The sequence below is a fragment of the Chiloscyllium punctatum genome, chromosome 10, assembly GCF_047496795.1.
Source record: "Chiloscyllium punctatum isolate Juve2018m chromosome 10, sChiPun1.3, whole genome shotgun sequence".
In the NCBI taxonomy this organism is placed as follows: Eukaryota; Metazoa; Chordata; class Chondrichthyes; order Orectolobiformes; family Hemiscylliidae; genus Chiloscyllium; species Chiloscyllium punctatum.
Window position 1 is genome coordinate 122,437,884 of NC_092748.1, and position 21,869 is coordinate 122,459,752.

General features: G+C 48.1%; 1 protein-coding gene across 1 annotated transcript in view; it reads right to left on the reverse strand.

Moving 5' to 3' along the window:
• Window positions 1-21,869, reverse strand: part of LOC140482516 (unconventional myosin-X-like) — a 256,377-nt gene that overhangs the window by 108,614 nt on the left and 125,894 nt on the right. Inside the window, exons 22-24 of the mRNA XM_072580068.1 lie at window positions 12,190-12,296; window positions 6,913-7,201; window positions 3,433-4,092 (exon numbers count right to left, since the gene is read on the reverse strand). Coding sequence (XP_072436169.1) covers window positions 3,433-4,092; window positions 6,913-7,201; window positions 12,190-12,296 — 1,056 coding nt within the window. The remainder of the gene's footprint in view (window positions 1-3,432; window positions 4,093-6,912; window positions 7,202-12,189; window positions 12,297-21,869) is intronic.

Below are 21,869 nucleotides of genomic sequence, written 5' to 3' on the forward strand. Positions count from 1 at the left end.
AGGATTCAATAATGAGAGGTCACGCTTTCGAGGTGAAAGGTGGAAAGTTTAAGGGGGATACACGTGGCAAGTACTTCACACAGAGGGTGGTGGGTGTCTGGAATGTGTTGCCAGCAGAGGTGGTAGAGGCAGGCACGGTAGATTCACTTAAGATGGGTCTGGACAGATGCAGGAGTAGGTGGGGAGCAGAGGGATACAGATGCTTAGGAATTGACCGACAGGTTTAGACAGTACATTTGGATCGGCTCAGGCTTGGAGGACCAAAGGGCCTGTTCCTGGGCTATACATTTTCTTTGTTCTTCTTTGTTCTTTGTTCATTGCAACCTAGTTTGGTGTGATTTGCAAATTTGACTGTTGAACCTCCTATCCCTGCATCCAAGTTATTAATATTGATTGTAAATCATTGGGGCACAAGGACAAAATCCTGTGGTACCCCACTAGTCACATTTTACCAAACAGAAAAAGATCCAGATATCCTGAACCTCTGCTTTCTATTGGTTAGCCAATCATCTACCCAAGCTAATATATTCCTAACCCAATGTGACTGTACCATTTGTATTAACCTTTTGTGCAGCACCTTATCAAATGCCTTCTGGAAGTGCAGGTACACTACAAAACAATTATCCGGATTATCCGGACAAGACGTAGGGGAGTACTTTGTTCAGATAACTGAGAGTTTGGGTAACGGATTGTTCTGATAATGGATGGCGTTTTTAACGGGAGCTTGAGATCTATTTGGATAATCTTAAATTCAGATAATTGACGTTCAGATAATTAAGGTTATTCTGTATATCTCCAGGATCCCCATTATCCACGTTGCTTGTTACGCCTTTGAAGAACTCGAAAAAATTAGTTAAACATAATTTACCCTTCAAAAAAACATTTTATATAGCCGTACAGGACGGAAACAGACCCTTCAGTCCAACTCGTCCATGCTGACCAAATACCCTAAATTAATCTAGTTACATTTGCCATCACTTGTCCCATATCCCACCAAACCCTTCCTATTCATATATCCATCCAAATGCCTTTTAAATGTTGTAATTGTACCAGCCTCCACCACATCCTCTGGCAGCTTATTCCATACACGTACCATACACATACACATTCCATACCCTTTGCGTGAAAAAGTTGCCCCTTACGTCTCTTTTATATCTTTCCCCTCTCACCATAAACCTATGCCCTCTAGTTCTGGACTCCTCCATCCCAGGGAAAAGACTTTGTCTATTTACCCTATCCATGCCCCTCGTGATTTTATAAACCTCTATGAAGTCACCCCTCAGCCTCTGACGCTCCAGGGAAACCCCTCCAATCCTGGCAACATCCTTGTAAATCTTTTCTGAACCCTTTCAAGTTTCACAACATCTTTCCGATAGGAGGGAGACCAAAAACTGCACGCAATATTCCAACAGTGGTCTAACCAATGTCCTGTACAGCCACAACATGACCTCCCAACTCCTGGACTCAATACTCTGACCAATAAAGGAAAGCATACCAAACATTACCAAATGTCATCCAAACCTGGTAAAGCAACAACATGAGTTAAAATCTTTCATCTTTGTTTACAAATTCCTCTGTGGCCTCACCCTTCCCTGTCTCTGTAATCCCCTTTTGCCCTATAACCTCCTCTGATTCTAGTTCTCTAACACTTCCTGATATTAATCACTTTGTCATTAGTTGCATGGACCTAAGTTATAGAATTCTCTCTCAATCCTCTCCACCTCCCTATCTTCATCCGATCAGGGTGAACCACACAGTCTGAGTGAGGGAGACTTCACCAGAGTAAGCCTAAGACAGAGTGAGTATCCAGATATTTGGGTCAAATTGAGGAACGAGGAGGAAAATTGTTTGCAAATTTAATTTAACCAGATGGTAAGACTGGCGTATGAAGAGAAACTGTATCAGTTACGACTATATTCACTGGAGTTTAAAAGAATGATGGAGGGGAGACCTATAAAATACTAACATAACGAAACAGAGTAAATGCAGGAAGGACATTGGTGATGACTGAGGAGTGCAGAACTAGGGTATCATAGCTTAACGCCATGGGGTTGGCCATTTAGGAATCAGATGAGGAGAAATGTCTTCACTCAGAGAGTAGCAAATTTGTGGGATTCTCTGTCATAGAAAGCCATTGAGGTCAAACACTGAATGTTTACAAGGTGGAATTAAATATCATTATAAGGTCTAAAGGGAGCAAAGCGGGATATTGAAGAAAAAAAGACAAGAAAGAAAAGGAGGTGGACATGTTCTAATAAATGATGGGATCAGAATATTCATAAGGGAGGTCTCAGTGGCCCGGTCGGGTGTGGCCCTGCACTGCCCTCTAGTGGCCTGGTTGGGGTGTGGTTTAACCAGGGCTTTGGACAGCTGAACATATTCGATCCCCTTGTGTTCTGGACATCTGGATATGAAGACCAGTGTTCCTTTAGCCCCGGAAGATTGTTTTCTGATTCTGTTTGGAATCTGCCCTGCGCTGCTCTTACTCTGTTAATGGACAGGAAGAAATCATCCCCTCTGGAGGACAGGGAGATCGAGAACAAGGATAAAACCTGAATATTCAGGTCAGGGTCAGGTGTGAAGTCAGAAAATACTTCCCCACACAAACAGGAGTTCATTTGTAGAACTGATCCCCAAATAATGGAAGGGTTCCAGTCAAGATTCAGAATGCAGTCAAGATTCAGATCAAACAATACCAATCAATAGGGGGGGGGGCAGGGTGGCTCAATGGTCAACACTGCTACCTCACAGCACCAGGGACCACCCTCAGGTGACTGGCTGTGTGGAGTTTGCACATTCTCCCTGTGTTTCCCCTGGGTGCTCCAGTTTCCTCCCACAGTCTAAAGATATGGAGGTTAGCTGAATTGGCCACGATAAATAACACATAGTGTTCAGAGATGTGTAAGGTTAGGTGCATTAGTCAGGGGTAAATGTAGAGTAATAGGGTAGGGGAATTGGTCTGGATGGGTTACTCCTCAGAGGGTCGATGTGGACTTGTTGGGCCGAAGGGCCTGTTTTCACACTGTAGGGATTCTATAATCGTAATCTAACTGAATGCTGGAACAGTCTTGAGGGGCTGAATGACCTTCTCTTTATTCCATCTTGTTATGTCACCTCACATTCACTGCAAACCCAGATCCTTTGTAACAGAGATTGGGGTCTGAGAGGGGTATAGGTTCTGTGAGGGGGTTCAGGCTCTGAGAGGGGTATAGGTTCTGTGAGTGGGTCCGAGTCTGTGAGGGGGTTCAGGCTCTGAGAGGGTGTATTGGCACCATGAAATGCAGTTTGTTCTAAACCAAGTCACTGCGTTATGACTCCCATTCCCTACAAACACTGCTCTGTACTGCTGAATGTGTAGCAACCTCTCTGTTCCTAATGAAGTCTGAAGCCTGCAGAGCTGCAATGATTTTTTTTTGTAAGTCAGTATCTCACCGTGTCAGTACTGCAATGATACATCCCAACGCTCCTGGGACTAAAGCTGGATATTTTCAAACTGTCTTGTGACTGACTTGTGACTGGATCATCAAACTCATCATGATCATAATCTGACTCAACGTCAGGGGGAAGATTGTAAATTGGTTCTTCAATGTCAGTTGTGTAGAGAGAGCCAGACCCAGTGTTTGCAATTTCCTCACTCTCCCACTCCAGACTCTGTTTCCTGCTTCCCCCATCCTGGGAAGTATCTCTCTCCTCTGGTGTTTCACTGGATAAAGGTAAGTTCATGTACACATTGTCCTGCACTTCACTCGCTGATCCATCAGTCTGACCTGTACAGGTCACTGTTGACATCTCCTCAGCAGTTTGAAATTCCTTGTCCAGCTCTTGCTCAGGATATTGCCCAGAGGAGCTATTGCCGTGGAGATTGTCCCTACTGGATAGACTCCGGCCACTCTCGTCCAACCCTCCAAAGTTCAGCAGCTCCAAGAATTCCTGTGCAACTCTGGAGGCTTCCTTCTCTAAGCGTCTTATCTCCTCCTTACGTTGGCTCTCCATCTCCCTCAGGGATAGAGCACAGATGGGACTCCCACAGCTCAATCCCCTCCCATTCTGCAGCCTTTGGATTTCATGCTCGAGACGCACTATCTCCTGAATCTGTTTCCTTTCTGCCTGTGCCAAATCCGACAGCTCCTCGACATCATTCTCCTCCTCCACCAACACAATCCCTTCATTCAGCTGAAGAAAGGACACAAAACACAACATTAATAGTCCAGTTTGCAAAACCTTCCAACTGCAATATTGAGCACAATGCACAGACCTGGACCAGGAGCGTGTGAAGGTGATGGCGGGGGTGGAGATCCAGTGAGAATCCCACATCATCACTTCTCAGGAAGGTCCATTGCATCAAGTGTTGCCTGGTTAATTGATCAGACTGGGGCGAATCCCCTGCCCCTTTTGGAACAGTCCAAGGCTAGCAGCTCGACTGAAAATCAGCATCATAGAAAAGGCAGTGGTAGTTACCAGTGCAGCACCCACCCTGAGACTTAGCATCACAGAGGGGGAAGGTTTTAAAACATTCATGAGATTTGGGTGCTGCTGGCTTGGTCAGCATTTATTACCTGCCCATATTTACACCGAAACACAGAAAATAGGAGAAGTAGGAGGCCACTTGGCCCTTCAAGTCTGCTCTACCATTCTGTATGATTATGGCTGTTAATTTAACGCAAGCCCCTATTCTCACTTTCTCCCGATACTCTTCGATCCCTTTAGCCATAACAACTATATCAAATTATTTCTTGAAAACATTCAATGTTTTCACCTCAACCATTTTCTGTGACAGTGAATTCCACAGGCTCCCCAATCTCTTGGTAAGAAAGTTCTCCTCATCTCTGTTCTAAATAGCTTATCTCATATCCTGAAACTGTGACCCTTGGTCCTTTACCTCGCATCTCCTACTAGAGCCATTGTAGAGAGCAGTTAAGAGTCAAAAACATTTGCCAGACCAGGTAAGGATGGCCTATTTCCTTCCCCAAAGTACATTAGGTGAACCAGGTGGGGTTTAAAATAATGATAGTTGTATGGTTACCATTATTAAGGCTAGCTTTCAATTCCAGATTTATTAATTGAATCTAAATTCCACCAGCTGGTATGGTTAGTATTTGAACCCCAGGACAAATACTAACCCCGGGACATTAACCAAGGGTTCTGGATAACTAGTTTAGTGACAATACCTTTACATCACTAAGTACCTACAGATTATAGGGAGTTAATTGGTAAGTCAACACAAGGGAGAGGGTGGACCAAGAGCACTGAAGACTAGAAGGGAGGGTGAAGGGGAAGAGAGTTGGGTAGGGCAGAGAAAGTGTCAGAGAGAAGCTAGCGGGACAAGAGACATTCTTATGGGGAAGGGGAAGCCCAGGGAGAGGAGAGGAGATCAGGAAGAGAAGGGGTCAGGTAAGAGTATGGTCTGTGCACTTCCTAATCAATCTCTAATCACCATCAAACAGGCAAAAGACCACATTGAGATGGTGCATCTAGAGGAGTGAGAAGCCGACAGCCCGTTACCTGGTTGGGTGATAATGGTACTTCCTGCCTTTCATGACATCTGCATGGAAAGAAAGGAAAAATTAATTCACTGAGATGGCCTGTGGTAACCGCTGAAACATCACCTGACGCTGGCCTTATCTCATCTTCATTCCCATCAGTCACTTTGCAACTCACTCCTGGCTGCTCTTTAATTCACCTGTAAACTCAAAATCATCCAAATCTCTACTGCCCTCATCTTAATTCACATTAACTCTTATTTCTCTGTCACTAGTTGATCTACATTGACCCTTGGTAATACAATAGCTTGGTTTTGAAATTCACAACCTCGTATACCTCACCCCTCCCTATCTCTGTGATCACCTGCACCACAATCTCCAAAGTACATGATTTGGTCAAGCAGAAGCAGCATGGCTTCATGAAGGGAAACTACTGCCTGACACATTTGTTAGAATTTTTTTAAGATCACAAGCAGGGTGTGATAAAGGGGAAACAGTCAATGTACTTGCTAGTGATTTTCAGAAGGTACTTGATAAAATATCATACATTAGTTTTCTTAAGAGCCTGTGGTGTCAAAGGTCGTGTGTTAGTATGGATAGAGGATTGACTAACTAATAGCAGACAGATTTGAAATAAGGGGGGCATTTTTAGGATGGCAACCTGTAAGTAATGGAGGGCCAGAGGAATCATTGCTGGGGCCATGAGTATGGTTAAGCAAGTGGGCAGAAACTTGACAAATGGTGTATAGTGTGGAGAAATGTAAAATAATGCACATTGCAGGAAGATCAGAGGAGGTGAATATTATTTAAATGATGAAAGACTGCAGAAAGCTAGAGCACAGCGTGATACCGATTCCTCATGCATAAATCAGAAACATCTAGCTGACAATAGTGGGTAACAGACAAGGCACATGGAATGCTGGCTTTTAATTCAAAGGAAATGGAGTACAGAAGCTGCACAGTTTTGCTAAACCTGTCCTCGCACTAGTCAGTCCACAGCTGGAATACTGCAAATGGTTTTGGGCCCCTTACCTCAGGGAAGATTTATTAACGTTGAATGGCTGAGCATTGATAGGCTGAAGGACCTTCTGCTCCGACATTGTTTTGGTCCTATCTCTACACTCCACCGATGACAGTATCTTAAATATTCCCCAATTCCGGCTGCTCCACCATTTGGAGGCCATCCCTTCAGCTACCCCGGCCCAGACCTCAGGAATTCCCTCCCTTAACCCCTCCACCTTGACCTCTCTTTCCCCTTTAAAACACTCCTTAGAACTAACCTCTGTGACCAAGCATTGAGTATTCTTGTTTGTTCAGCATCAAATTTTGTTGATAATGTTCGTATGAAGTACCTTGTGTTATTCTTCCTGTTCTCAATGGGCTGTTGTAGTGTGTTTGAACAGCAGGAAACTCCATACCTTACTTCATCCACTTGCTGCAAGTTCTCCTCCTTGGCCAGCTGACCTTGGTTCTCCTCTTGCCAATCCAGTCTGTTCTCCTCATCTCTCCTTCTCTGTTCTTCCAGCTCTTGCTGTTGCTCCTCTAACAGCTGCTTTTTTGCTTTCAGCTGCAGGAACACGCGGCGTGCGAGCTGCCCTCTGCGATGTTTCTGGAAAACAATTGCTGCCGAGCGCAAACGTAAGAAGACTTTTCTCCAGAAGTGAGCTCGGTAATTCTTCTGAATGATCAGTAAGCTTGCCAGAACCTTGCGGTAGTGTCTCCTACAGCCCAGACAGGAAAGAGACAAGACACTGACAGGAGACAGTGCAATGAGACACTTGCACATTGATTTACACCTTTTCACAGCACGTGGGTGGTAGCTCCCTGGGCCAGCATTTGTTGCCCATCCCTAATTGCCCCGAGGGTAGCTCAGAATCACTCACATTATTGTGGGGCTGGAGTCACGTGTAAGCCAGACTGGTTATGGATATTGGTGAACTGGACAGGTTTATAGAAGTCAGTGGAAGTTTTATCGTCACTATCACAGAGATGACATTCACAGGCATTTCCTAAACACCCTGTTCACAGATGCAATGACACACTTCTGCGGCAGGTAAAACTAAACCATAGGGCTCTGGGCCAAACAGAGGGACACTATCAGTACAGCAAACGTGAGCTCTGTGATGACCATTTCAGTCCACATTTATTAGTTCAAAGAGCGGCCACAGTCAGGGTTGATGGTCAGTGTGTGTGGGGGAGTGTACCCCAGTGAGGGTCAGTGTGTGTGGGGGAGTGTACCCCAGTGAGGGTCAGTGTGTGTGGGGGAGTGTACCCCAGTGAGGGTCAGTGTGTGTGGGGGAGTGTACCCCAGTGAGGGTCAGTGTGTGTGGGGGAGTGTACCCCAGTGAGGGTCAGTGTGTGTGTGGGTCTGTACCCCAGGGAGAGTCAGTGTGTGTGGGGGAGTGTACCCCAGTGAGGGTCAGTGTGTGTGGGGGAGTGTACCCCAGTGAGGGTCAGTGTGTGTGGGGGAGTGTACCCCAGTGAGGGTCAGTGTGTGTGGGGGAGTGTACCCCAGTGAGGGTCAGTGTGTGTGTAGGACTGTACCCCAGTGAGAGTCAGTGTGTGTGGGAGTGTACCCCAGTGAGAGTCAGTGTGTGTGTGGGTCTGTACCCCAGGGAGAGTCAGTGTGTGTGTGGGTCTGTACCCCAGGGAGAGTCAGTGTGTGTGGGGGAGTGTACCCCAGTGAGGGTCAGTGTGTGTGGGGGAGTGTACCCCAGTGAGGGTCAGTGTGTGTGGGGGAGTGTCCCACAGTGAGATTCAGTGTGTGTGGGAGTGTCCCCCAGTGAGAGTCAGTGTGTGTGTGGGAGTGTCCCACAGTGAGAGTCAGTGTGTGTGTGGGAGTGTCCCCCAGTGAGAGTCAGTGTGTGTGTGGGGGAGTGTCCCCCAGTGAGAGTCAGTGTGTGTGTGGGGGAGTGTCCCCCAGTGAGAGTCAGTGTGTGTGTGGGGGAGTGTCCCCCAGTGAGAGTCAGTGTGTGTGTGGGGGAGTGTCCCCCAGTGAGAGTCAGTGTGTGTGTGTGACTGTCCCCCAGTGAGAGTCAGTGTGTGTGTGTGACTGTCCCCCAGTGAGAGTCAGTGTGTGTGTGTGACTGTCCCCCAGTGAGAGTCAGTGTGTGTGTGTGACTGTCCCCCAGTGAGAGTCAGTGTGTGTGGGTCTGTACCCCAGGGAGAGTCAGTGTGTGTGTGTGTGTGTGTGTGTGTGGGAGTGTACCCCAGTGAGTCAGTGTGTGTGGGAGTGTACCGCAGTGACAGTCAGTGTGTGTGTGTGGGAGTGTCCCCCAGTGAGAGTCAGTGTGTGTGGGTCTGTACCCCAGGGAGAGTCAGTGTGTGTGTGGGAGTGTAGCCCAGTGAGAGTCAGTGTGTGTGTGGGAGTGTCCCCCAGTGAGAGTCAGTTTGTGTGTGGGAGTGACCCCCAGTGAGAGTCAGTTTGTGTGTGGGAGTGACCCCCAGTGAGATACAGTGTGTGTGGGAGTGTACCCCAATGAGGGTCAGTGTGTGTGTGTGGGAGTGTACCCCAGTGAGATACAGTGTGTGTGGGAGTGATCCCAGTGAGAGTCAGTGTGTGTGTGGGAGCATACCCCAGTGAGAGTCAGTGTGTGTGGGAGTATACCCCAGTGACAGTCAGTGTGTGGGGGACTGTACCCCAGTAAGAGTCTGTGTGTGTGGGACTGTACCCCAGTGAGAGTCTGTGTGTGTGGGGGTGTCACCCAGTGAGAGTCAGTGTGTGTGTGGGACTGTCCCCCAGGGAGAGTCAGTGTGTGTGTGGGAGTGTACCCCAATGAGGGTCAGTGTGTGTGGGAGTCTCCCCGAGTGAGAGTCAGTGTGTGTGGGGGTGTCCCCCAGTGAGAGTCAATGTATGTGGGACTGTCCCCCAGTGAGAGTCAGTGTGTGTGTGGGACTGGTCCCCAGTGAGAGTCAGTGTTTTTGGGAGTGTCCCCAGTGAGGGTCAGTGTGTGTGGGACTGTCCCCCAGTGAGAGTCAGAGAGTCAGTGTGTGTGAGAGTGTACCCCGTGAGAGTCAGTGTGTGTGGGAGTGTACCCCAGTGAGAGTCAGTGTGTGTGTGGGAGTGTACCCCAGTGAGAGTCAGTGTGTGTGTGGGAGTGTACCCCAGTGAGAGTCAGTGTGTGTGTGGGTCTGTACCCCAGTGAGGGTCAGTGTGTGTGGGTCTGTACCCCAGTGAGAGTCAGTGTGTGTGTGGGACTGTCCCCCAGGGAGAGTCAGTGTGTGTGTGGGGGTGTCCCCCAGTGAGAGTCAATGTATGTGGGACTGTCCCCCAGTGAGAGTCAGTGTGTGTGTGGGACTGGTCCCCAGTGAGAGTCAGTGTTTTTGGGAGTGTCCCCAGTGAGGGTCAGTGTGTGTGGGACTGTCCCCCAGTGAGAGTCAGAGAGTCAGTGTGTGTGGGAGTGTACCCCAGTGAGAGTCAGTGTGTGTGTGGGAGTGTACCCCAGTGAGAGTCAGTGTGTGTGTGGGAGTGTACCCCAGTGAGAGTCAGTGTGTGTGTGGGTCTGTACCCCAGTGAGGGTCAGTGTGTGTGTGGGTCTGTACCCCAGTGAGGGTCAGTGTGTGTGTGGGTCTGTACCCCAGTGAGGGTCAGTGTGTGTGTGGGTCTGTACCCCAGTGAGGGTCAGTGTGTGTGGGTCTGTACCCCAGTGAGAGTCAGTGTGTGTGGGACTGGACCCCAGTGAGAGTCAGTGTGTGTGGGGGAGTGTACCCCAGTGAGAGTCAGTGTGTGTGGGGGAGTGTACCCCAGTGAGAGTCAGTGTGTGTGGGGGAGTGTACCCCAGTGAGGGTCAGTGTGTGTGTAGGAGTGTACCCCAGTGAGGGTCAGTGTATGGGGGAGTGTACCCCAGTGAGAGTCCGTGTGCATGGGTGTGTACCCCAGTGAGGTTCAGTGTGTATGGGAGTGTACCCCAAATGAGAGTCAGTGTGTGTGGGAGTGTACCCCCGTCAGAATCGGTGTGGGGGAGTGTATCCCAGTTAGAATCGGTGTGTGTGGGGGAGTGTATCACAGTTAGAGTCAGTCTGTGTGGGAGTGTACCCCAGTGAGGGTCAGTGTGTGTGGGACTATACCCCAGTGAAGGTCAGTGTGTGTGTGGAGTGTCCGTCAATGAGAGTCAGTGTGTGTGTAGGACTGTACCCCAGTGAGAGTCAGTGTGTGTGGGGGTGTCACCCAGTGAGAGTCAGTGTGTGTGTGGGACTGTCCCCCAGGGAGAGTCAGTGTGTGTGTGGGACTGTCCCCCAGGGAGAGTCAGTGTGTGTGTGGGATTGTCCCCCAGTGAGAGTCAGTGTGTGTGGGTCTATACCGCAGTTAGGGTCAGTGTGTGTGGGAGTGTACCGCAGTGAGAGTCAGTGTGTGTGTGGGAGTGTACCCCAGTGAGAGTCAGTGTGTGTGGGAGTGTACCCCAATGAGGGTCAGTGTGTGTGGGAGTCTCCCCGAGTAAGAGTCAGTGTGTGTGGGGGTGTCCCCCAGTGAGAGTCAATGTATGTGGGACTGTCCCCCATGAGAGTCAGTTTGTGTGAGGGTGTCGCCCAGTGAGAGTCAGTGTCTGTAGGACTGTCCCCCAGTGAGAGTCAGTGTGTGTGTGGGACTGTCCCCCAGGGAGAGTCAGTGTGTGTGTGGGTGTCACCCAGTGAGAGTCAGTGTGTGTGTGGGACTGTTCCCCAGTGAGAGTCAGTGTTTTTGGTAGTGTCCCCAGTGAGGGTCAGTGTGTGTGGGAGTGTCCCCCAGTGAGAATCACTGTGTGTGAGAGTGTACCCCAGTGACAGTCAGTGTGTGTGGGAGTATACCCCAGTGAGATTCAGTGTGTGTGTGGGAGTGTACCCCAGTGAGAGTCAGTATGTGTGGGAGTGTACCCCAGTGAGGGTCAGTGTGTGTGGGAGTGTACCCCAGTGAGAGTCAGTGTCTGTGGGACTGTCCCCCAGTGAGGGTCAGTGTGTGTGGGAGTGTCCCCCAGTGAGGGTCAGTGTGTGTGGGAGTGTACCCCAGTGAGAGTCAGTGTGTGTGTGGGAGTGTACCCCAGTGAGAGTCAGTGTGTGTGTGGGAGTGTACCCCAGTGAGAGTCAGTGTGTGTGTGGGAGTGTACCCCAGTGAGAGTCAGTGTGTGTGTGGGAGTGTACCCCAGTGAGAGTCAGTGTGTGTGTGGGAGTGTACCCCAGTGAGAGTCAGTGTGTGTGTGGGAGTGTACCCCAGTGAGAGTCAGTGTGTGTGTGGGAGTGTACCCCAGTGAGAGTCAGTGTGTGTGTGGGAGTGTACCCCAGTGAGAGTCAGTGTGTGTGTGAGAGTGTACCCCAGTGAGAGTCAGTGTGTGTGTGAGAGTGTACCCCAGTGAGAGTCAGTGTGTGTGTGGGTCTGTACCCCAGTGAGAGTTAGTGTGTGGGAGTATACCCCAGTGAGGGTCAGTGTGTGTGGGTCTGTACCCCAGTGAGAGTCAGTGTGTGTGGGAGTGTACCCCAGTGAGAGTCAGTATGTGTGTGAGAGTGTACCCCAGTGAGAGTCAGTATGTGTGTGAGAGTGTACCCCAGTGAGAGTCAGTATGTGTGTGAGAGTGTACCCCAGTGAGAGTCAGTGTGTGTGTGGGTCTGTACCCCAGTGAGAGTCAGTGTGTGTGGGAGTGTCCCCCAGTGAGGGTCAGTGTGTGTGGGAGTGTCCCCCAGTGACAGTGTGTGTGTGTGGACTGTGCCGATTGCTGTGCCACCAGTAGTGAACACTAACCTTGCCTGATAGCCCATGATATGAGCCCGTACGACCATGGCTGCTCTCTGCAACTCCTCTGCTCGAACTTTCTCCAGTTTCTGTTCCAAAGCTTCCTTCAAAAAAACCTGCAAAAAAGTCAGTCAACAGTTGAGTGAATTGGGGATGGTTAAACAGCATCATTTCAAAGACTTTGGGGAGGGGAGAGCAACAGGCAGAAAAGAGAGCGATGTTCCACTGTGAACAGGCTCCTGACTTGCCTGCAGTCTGTCTGCTTGGTTTACCACAAGAGTTTTTTTTAAAAAGTGGTTTACTTTAATTAAATCTCCCTGGTCCCTAGCACAGTCCCGTAATCTCTTTAAAGATGTGATTTAAATATAGTCCCTGCAGAGAATGCAGGCTATGTCTCTGTCTGCCAACGGCTGGCTCATTACAGACTGGAACTTGCTAACTCTCCTACTTACTCATTCACTCACTCACACACACTCCCTCTGAACAAGTGGATAAAGAACTTTACTTTTCCATTGTTACTGGACGTCTATTCGCTCAGATACAGACAGTGTAACCAATCACAGCTAATTCATCCCTGCTACAGATTGTTTAACCCCTTCAGTACCAAATCTCCTGAAAATAAAGTTTAGTGTGTACAGGTGAGTGAAGACAAAGCGAGTCAAGTGTGACTTTTGAATCAAAGCAAAAATACAGCAAGAACACCCCAAACTTTAACCCACTTCAAACCCCAATCCCACCTCAAACCCTTAACCCAGCCCAAAACCTCTAATCCCACCCTGAACCAGTCCATCCACCACAAATCTATGAACCCACACAAAGCATCCTAAACCCCTCCCAGGGACCCTAAACCCACATCAAAACCAAAGCCTTGGATCCCTCAACAAACACCTTTGTCCCAAACCTCTCATCCAAGCCTATTAAACTGATCCCAAACCATTAAACCCACCCCTAAACTGAACCCCTTCAGACAGTCCCCCGCTTCAGCACATTCTCTTTCAAGCCCCTCATTCAAACCAATGTAAGCCCCCATCCCTATGTGTCGCTATCACTGCTCCCTCCTCCAGATGTTACTAACACAGCTGTGCTCATATCCTTCCTGGAACTGCAAATCCTTGCAATTCACTCAAGTTTCAGAACAATTAACAGCAGTAAAATTAGAAGCACATTCATCTTTCACGGGAAGTCGGTCCCATGACACCATCACTTTAACCAATAATAGCAACAGATGAATTTAACACATAGAAGAAATGAAATACTCAGAACAGAAGTGGGCCCAAGCCTGTTACAGCATTCTGCTAGGTCATGGTAGAATGTTATTTCAAATACATTTATTCTTTGGTTACCCAGATTTAATCAGCACACCCAAAAATGAGTCGAGACTGCGGTGCTGGAAAAGGAGAATCAGAGGAGAAAAATCTACGTTTCAGGCAAAAGCCTTTCAATACATTCCCAATGAAGGACTTTTGCCCGAAACGTCGCCTCTCCTGCCCCTCGGATGCTACCTGACCTGCTGTACTTTTCCAGCACCACACTCTCGACTCTGATCTCCAGCATCTGCAGACCTCACTTACAACCAAAAATAATCCATTCATAACGTCAGTCCACAAAGCTGCAATCGTAGTATGGGTCCCACACACACTGACCCTCACTGGGGTACACTCCCCACACACACTGACTCTCACTGGGGTACACTCCCACACACACTGACTCTCACTGGGGTATGGGTCCCACACACACTGACTCTCACTGGGGTATGGGTCCCACACACACTGACTCTCACTGGAGTATGGGTCCCACACACACTGACTCTCACTGGGGTATGGGTCCCACACACACTGACTCTCACTGGGGTACACTCCTACACACACTGACTCTCACTGGGGTACACTCCCACACACACTGACTCTCACTGGGGTACACTCCCACACACACTGACTCTCACTGGGGTATGGGTCTCACACACACTAACTCTCACTGGGGTATGGGGTCACACACACACTGACCCTCACTGGGGTACACTCCCACACACACTGACTCTCACTGGGGTACACTCCCACACTCACTGACTCTCACTGGGGTATGGGTCCCACACACACTGACCCTCACTGGGGTACAGTCCCACACACACTGACTCTCACTGGGGTACACTCCCACACACACTGACTCTCACTGGGGTACACTCCCACACAGACTGACTCTCACTGGGGTACACTCCCACACACACTGACTCTCACTGGGATACACTCCACACACACACTGACTCTCACTGGGGTACAGTCCCACACACACTGACTCTCACTGGGGCACACTCCCACACACACTGACCCTCACTGGGGTACACTCCCCACACACACTGTATCTCACTGGGGTACACTCCCCACACACACTGACTCTCACTGGGGTACACTCCCACACACACTGACTCTCACTGGGGTACACTCCCCACACACACTGACTCTCACTGGGGTATACTCCCCACACACACTGACTCTCACTGGGGTACACTCCCCACACACACTGACTCTCACTGGCGTACACTGCCACACACACTGACGTGAATCACGTGGTGAGGGAAGTTAAGGGTTAATAAGTTCCAGTGGCTGCTGTCGTAACAATAAAATGAAGTGGTTCAGCAACTCTGACCACTGACCCTGGAATGACAATAAGCCTCTTTCAGTGAGCAGCCACCCGCTCCCTGTCTCCGTTCATGATGAATATAAATCTTCCAAACTGAATGGTGGCCTTTCACTGGTTTAATCTTCTCTGCTCTTGCTTGGATCACTTTGTTCCAATTGGCTTGTAATTGTTCCTGTGCCCAGTCAACTCCATTAAAAGCAAGACTGAAAACTAAATATTCAAGAATACAATATGGGATCTGTTTGGGTAGAGCAATGAAACAGCAAGGGACAGCAATGGCAAGGGAATGGAGAGAAGTGGTCCTTAACATCGACACTGCATTTAACTGAGAGTAGCGCAAAGGAGCCCCAGCAAACTGGAGTCAAAGGGAATTAGGGAAAACTCTCTCCCAGTTGCAATCATACTTGACATAAAAGAAGATTGTTTTGGTTGCTGGATGTTCATCATCTCAACTCCAAGACCTCTGCAGGATTCCTCAGGACAGTGTCCTAGGCTCAACCACCTTCAGTTACTTCAACTCAGACCTTCACTCCATCATAACGTCAGAATGTTCACTGATGACCGCACAATATTCAGCACCATTCACCACTCCCCCAGATACTGAAGCAGTCCATGTACAAATGGAATAGGATCTTGACAATATCCAGGCTTGGGCTGACAAGTGGCAACTAATAATTGCACTACACAAATACCAAAAAAAGATCATCTCCAATAAGAAACAATTGAACCAGCCCCTTGACATCCATTAGCATTGCCATCACTGAGTTCCTCATGATCAACATCCTGGAGATTACCGTTGACCACATACTAAACAAGACATGCACATAATTACAGTGGATACTAGGAGCAAGTTAGAGGCTAGGAATACTCATAGAATCCCTATAGTGTGGAAGCAGGCCATTCAGCCCATCAAGTCCACACCATCCCTCCAAAGAGCATCCCAAACTGTACCCTATCCCTGAACCCTGCATATCCCACAGCTAATTCACATATTTTTGGACACAGTGGGCAATTTAGTATGGCCATTCCACCTAACTTACACATCTTTGGATTGTGGGAGGAAACGGGAGCATCCAGAGGAAACCCATGCAGACATTGGGAGAATGTGCAAACCCCACACAAACAGTTGTCCAGGGGTGGAATCAAACCCAGGTCTCTGGCGCTGTGAGGCAAAAGTGAGGACTGCAGATGTTGGAGATCAGAGTCTAGATTAGAGTGGTGCTGGAAAAGCACAGCAGGTCAGGCAGCATCCGAGGAGCAAGAAAATTGATGTTTTGGGGAAAAGCCCTTCATCAGGAATGAAAGGCACTGTGAGGCAGCAGTGCTAACCGCTGAGCCACTGTGCCACCCCATGGAATACTGTGGCGAGTAACTCCCTTCCTGACTCCCCAAAGCCTGTCCACCATCTACAAGGCGCAAGTCCGGAGTGTGATGGAATACTACCCACTTGCCCTGGATGGGGGCAGCTCCAATAACACTCAAGGAGCTCGACACCATCCAGGACAAAGCAGCCACTTGATTGGCCCCACATCTACAAACACCCCCTCCCTCCACCACTGACGCTCAGTAGCAGCAGCGTGTACCATCTACAGAAATTCACAAAGGCTTTTCTGACAGCATGTTTCAAGCTGACAACCACTTGAACCTAGAAGGGCAGTAGGTTCATGGGAATTCCACTCACTTCATGTTTCCCTCCAACCTGACTTGAACATATATCACCGTTCCTTCAGTGTCACGGGGTCTGAATCCTGGAATTGCCTCCCTAAGGGGCATTGTGGGTCTACCCACAGCACATGGACTGCAGCGGTTCAAGAAGGCAGCTCACCCCCATCTACTCAAAGGCAAGAAGAATAGGCAATAACTGCTGGTGCAGCCAGCGATGCCCAGGTTATACAGTCCTACATCATGCAGACAGGCCAAAATGTCCATCCACTCTAACCCCATTTCCCTGCACTTGGCCCATATCCTTCTAACCCTTTCCTATCCATGGATTTATCCAAATCCCTTTTAAATGTTGTTAATGTATCCGCCTCAACCACTTCCGCTGGCACCTCATTCCATATGCGTACCACCCTCTGTGTAAAAGCATTGCCCCTCAGGTTCCCTTTTATTCTTTCTCCTCTAACCTTAACCTGATGCCCTCTTGTCCTCGATTCCCCAACCCTGGGAAAAAGACTGAGTGCATTCACCCTTTCCATGCCTCTCATGATCTTATACATTTCTACAAGGTGCCCCCTCAGTCTCCTACGTTCTAAAGAAAATGTCCTCGCTTGTCCAACCTCTTCCTAAAACTTAGACCATCGAGTTCTGGCAACATCCTTGTAAATTTCCTCTGCACTCTTTCCAGTTTAATAATATCCTTCCCCTAGCAAGGTGACCAAAACTGAACACAATACTCCAAGTGCAGCCTCACCAATGTCCTGTACAATTGCAACATAACTTCCCAACTTCTATATTCAGTGCCCTGATGAAGGCCAGTGTGCCAAAAGCTTTCTTCACTGCCCTGTCTACCTGGGACTCCACTTTCAGAGAACCATGCACCTTAACTCCAAGGTCCCTCTGTTCCACTACACTCCTTAAGGCCCTACCATTCACCATGAAACTCCTGCTTTGATTTGACTTTCCAAAATGCAAAACCTCACACTTAGTGATATTAAACTCCATTTGGGTGAAAGTGAGGACTGCAGATGCTGAAATCAGAGTCTAGATCAGAGTGGTGCTGGAAAAGCACAGCAGGTCAGGCAGCATCCAGAGAGCAGAAAAATTGATGTTTCAGGCAAAAGCTTTTGGGCTTTTGCTCGAAACATCAAACTCTATTTGCCATTTCTTGGCCCACTTCCCCAACTGATAATGGTCTTGCTGCAATTTCTGATAACCTTCCTCACTGTCCACAATATCGCCTATTTTAGTGTCATCTGCAAACTTACTAACCATGTCTTATACATTCTCATCCAAACTATTGATATAGATAACAAACAGTAATGGCCCAGCACCGACCCCTGAGGCACTCCACGAGTCACAGGCCTCCAGTCCAATAACTATCCTTCCTCTATTATCCTCTGCTTCCTGCCATCGAGCCAATTGTGTATCCAATTTGCCAGCTCCCCTTGGTTTCCATACACCCTAAGAAAAAACTTTTTAAGTAAAAAGATTAGTTACTTGCAGGCCACTAAATAGTATAGTAGTGTGGGCCATGGTATTAATCAGGAGCTTATTGAAGTGTGTAGCATGGGTGATACAGTAATGGATGAGTTCAATCTTCGAATAGACCAGGTAACCCGACTAAGCACTCATTCAGTGCATATACAAATTGAGGTGACCATGATAATCATGTTAGCCTGGCTCCAATCTTCCCTTCGCTCCTGATTAATAGCAGATTTGGTAGCCTAGAAATTAATCAGCTACTCTTCACTACGCCCAAACATTTCACGCATTATTCAATATGGTAATGGCCAGGGTAGGCAATGGCCTAGTGGTAATACATGAGACAATTAACCCAGGGACGCAGGTAATGTTCTGAGGATCCAGGTTCAAATGCCACAGTGACAGGATTAAGAGTCTAATGATGACTCTGAAACCATTGTTGAGGGAAAAACTCATCTGGTTCACTAATGTCCTTTAGGGAAGGAAACTGCCATCCTTACCTGGTCTGCAACATGGTTGACTATTTTGGTGAGTGGGTAAAAACAATGACTGCAGATGCTGGAAACCAGATTCTGGAGTAGAGTGGTGCTGGAAAAGCACAGCAGTTCAGGCAGCATCCGAGGAGCAGGAAAATCGACGTTTCAGGAAAAAGCCCTTCATCAGGAATACCGTATTCCTGATGAGGGGCTTTTACCCGAAACGTCGATTTTCCTGCTCCTCGGATGCTGCCTGAACTGCTGTGCTTTTCCAGCACCACTCTACTCCAGAATCTTTCCTGATGAAGGGCTTTTTCCTGAAACGTCGATTTTCCTGCTCCTCGGATGCTGCCTGAACTGCTGTGCTTTTCCAGCACCACTCTACTCCAGAATCTTTTGGTGAGTGGGCAATTAGTTCTGGCTAAGCCAATGATAACCACATCCTGTGAATGAAGTTTTTAGAAACTGCCTGATGTATCTAACCCTTACTAATATGCTGATCATATTATCAGTGCAGTAGGAAATAGAGACATGGCAAAAGGAGCCAAATTATTACTTTGTGTGTGTTTTCACTGAGAAAGATGCAAGCAATCTGCTGAAGTTCTTAAGAAGTCAGACCTGATCTGAAACATTAACTGTTTCTCTCTCCACAGATGTTGTCCAACTGTTTGTCTTCACTTTCTTTGGGCTCGCTCCCACTTGTTGTTTGCTCCTTATCCCCTCTCTCTCACTTAATCGTCTGTAGCTAAACTGATTTCTTCCTAGCTACCATCAGTTCCGAGGAAGAGTCACCAAACCTGAAACATTAACTCTGAGTTCCCTTCACAGATGCTGCCAGACCTGCTGAGCTTTTTCAGCAATTTCTGGTTTTGTTTCTGATTTACAGCAATCGCAGTTCTTTCGGTTTTTATTCTCTAACCCGCGGTGACATTTTCTAACTGAGTTTTTTATCTTTAAGCTGGGTTACATATACTAACTAGGTTAACATAGAGCATAGAAAAGTACAGCACAGAACAAGCCCTTAGGCTCACGATGTTGTGCCGAGACTCAATCTTAATGTAAAATATAGTAACTTAACCTACACACCCCTCAACTCACTGCTCTCCATGTGCATGTCCAGCAGTCGCTTAAATGTCCCCAATGACTCTGCTTCCATCACCACCGCTGGTAACGCATTCCATGTATTCACAACGCTCTGCATAAAGAACCTACCTCTGACATCTCCTTTATACCTTCCTCCTAATATCTTCAAACTATGACCCTTCGTACCAGTCAATCCTGCCCTGGGGAAAAGTCTCTGGCTATTGACACTATCTATTCCTCTCATTACCTTGTACACCTCAATCAGGTCTCCTCTCTTCCTCCTTCTCTCCAGAGAGAAAAGTCCGAGCTTATTCAATCTTTCTTCATAAGGCAAGCCCTCCAGTCCAGGCAGCATCCTGGTAAACCTTCTTTGCAACCTCTCCAAAGCCTCTGTATCTTTCCTATAGTAGGGTGACCAGAACTGGACTCAATATTCCAAGTGTGGGACTTGTAGAGCTGCAGCAAAATCTCGTGGCTCTTAAACTCGATCCCCCTGTTAATGAAAGCCAAAATACCATATGCTTTCTTAACAATCCTGTCCACTTGGGTGGCAACTTTGAAGGATCTATGTGCTTGCACACCCAGATCCCTCAGTTCCTCTACACTGCCAAGAATCCTGTCTTTAATCCTATATTCAGCATTTGAGTTTGACCTTCCAAAATGCATCACTTCGCATTTATCCAGGTTGAACTCCATCTGCCATTTCTCAGCCCAGCTCTGCATCCTGCCTATGTCGCGCAGCAGCCTGCAGTAGCCCTCAATACTATCGACGACACCTCCAACCTCTGTGTCATCTGCAAATTTACTAACCCACCCCTCAACCTCCTCATCCAAGTCATTTATAAAAACTACAAAGAGCAGAGGCCCAAGAACAGAGCCCTGCGGGACCCCACTCAACACTGACCTTCAGGCAGAATACTTTCCATCTACAACCACTCTCTGCCTTCTGTCAGCCAGCCAGTTCTGAATCCAGATAGCCAAATCTCCGTGTATTCCATACTTCCTGACTTTATGAATGAGCCTACCATGGGGAACCCTATCAAATTCCTTGCTGAAGTCCATATGCACCACATCCACTGCTCGACCGTCGTCGACCTGGCTTGACACCTCCTCAAAGAACTCAATAAGATTTGTGAGGCATGACCTGCCCCTCAGAAAGCCATGCTGACTACCTTTAATCACACTATGCTTTGCCAAATAATCATAAATCCTATCCCTCAGAATTCTTTCCAAAACTTTGCTGACCACAGATGTGAGACTGACTGGTCTGTAATTGCCAGGGATTTCCCTGTTACCCTTCTTGAAAAGTGGAACAACATTCACCTCCTTCCAATCCTCCGGTACGACTCCCCTGGAGAGTGAGGAGGCAAATATCCTCACCAGTGGCTTAGCAACCTCCTTTCTCACTTCCCGGAGCAGCCTAGAATAAATCTGGTCTGGCCCTGGGGACTTATCAATCTTAATGTTTTCCAAAATTTCCAGCACATCATCTTCATCAATCTTGATCTGGTCAAGACTGTACCCCAGCTCCTCTAAGTTTTCATTAACAACAAGGTCCTTTTCCTTGTGAAAACCGAAGCAAAAAACTCATTTAAGGCTTCCCCTATCTGCTCAGACTCCACGCACAAGTTCCCTCCGCTATCCCTGATCAGCCCTACCTTCTCCCTGATCAGTCTCTTATTCCTCACGTATGAGTAAAAGCCTTTGGGTTCTCCCTAATTCTTCCTGCCAACCCTTTTTCGTGCACCATCCTGGCTCTCCTCAGTCCATGCTGAAACTGTGTTGCTGGAAAAGCGCAGCAGGTCAGGCAGCATCCAAGGAGCAGGAGAATCGACGTTTCGGGCATGAGCCCTTCTTCAGGAATCCTGAAGAAGGGCTCATGCCCGAAACGTCGATTCTCCTGCTCCTTGGATGCTGCCTGACCTGCTGCGCTTTTCCAGCAACACATTTTCAGCTCTGATCTCCAGCTACTGCAGTCCTCACTTTCTCTCTTCTCCTCAGTCCATTTCTGAGTTCCTTTCTAGCAAGCCTGTAATCCTGTAACGCTGCGCTAGATCTTTGCTTCCTCCACCTCACGTAAACTGCCTTCCTCCTTTTGATGAGAAGCTCCTCTGTTCTCATCATCCAAGGGTCCTTAATCTTACCCCTTCTTACCTATCTCAGAGGAAAAAATTTGTACATCACTCACAACAACTGCTCCTTAAATAATCTCCACATGTCTGTTGTGCCCTTTCTATGGAACAATTGCTCCCAGTCTGTACTTCCCAACTCCTGTCTGATAGCATCATAATTTCCTTTTCCCCAATTAAATATCTTCCCTCAGTAACTGCACCTTTCACTCTCCAAGGC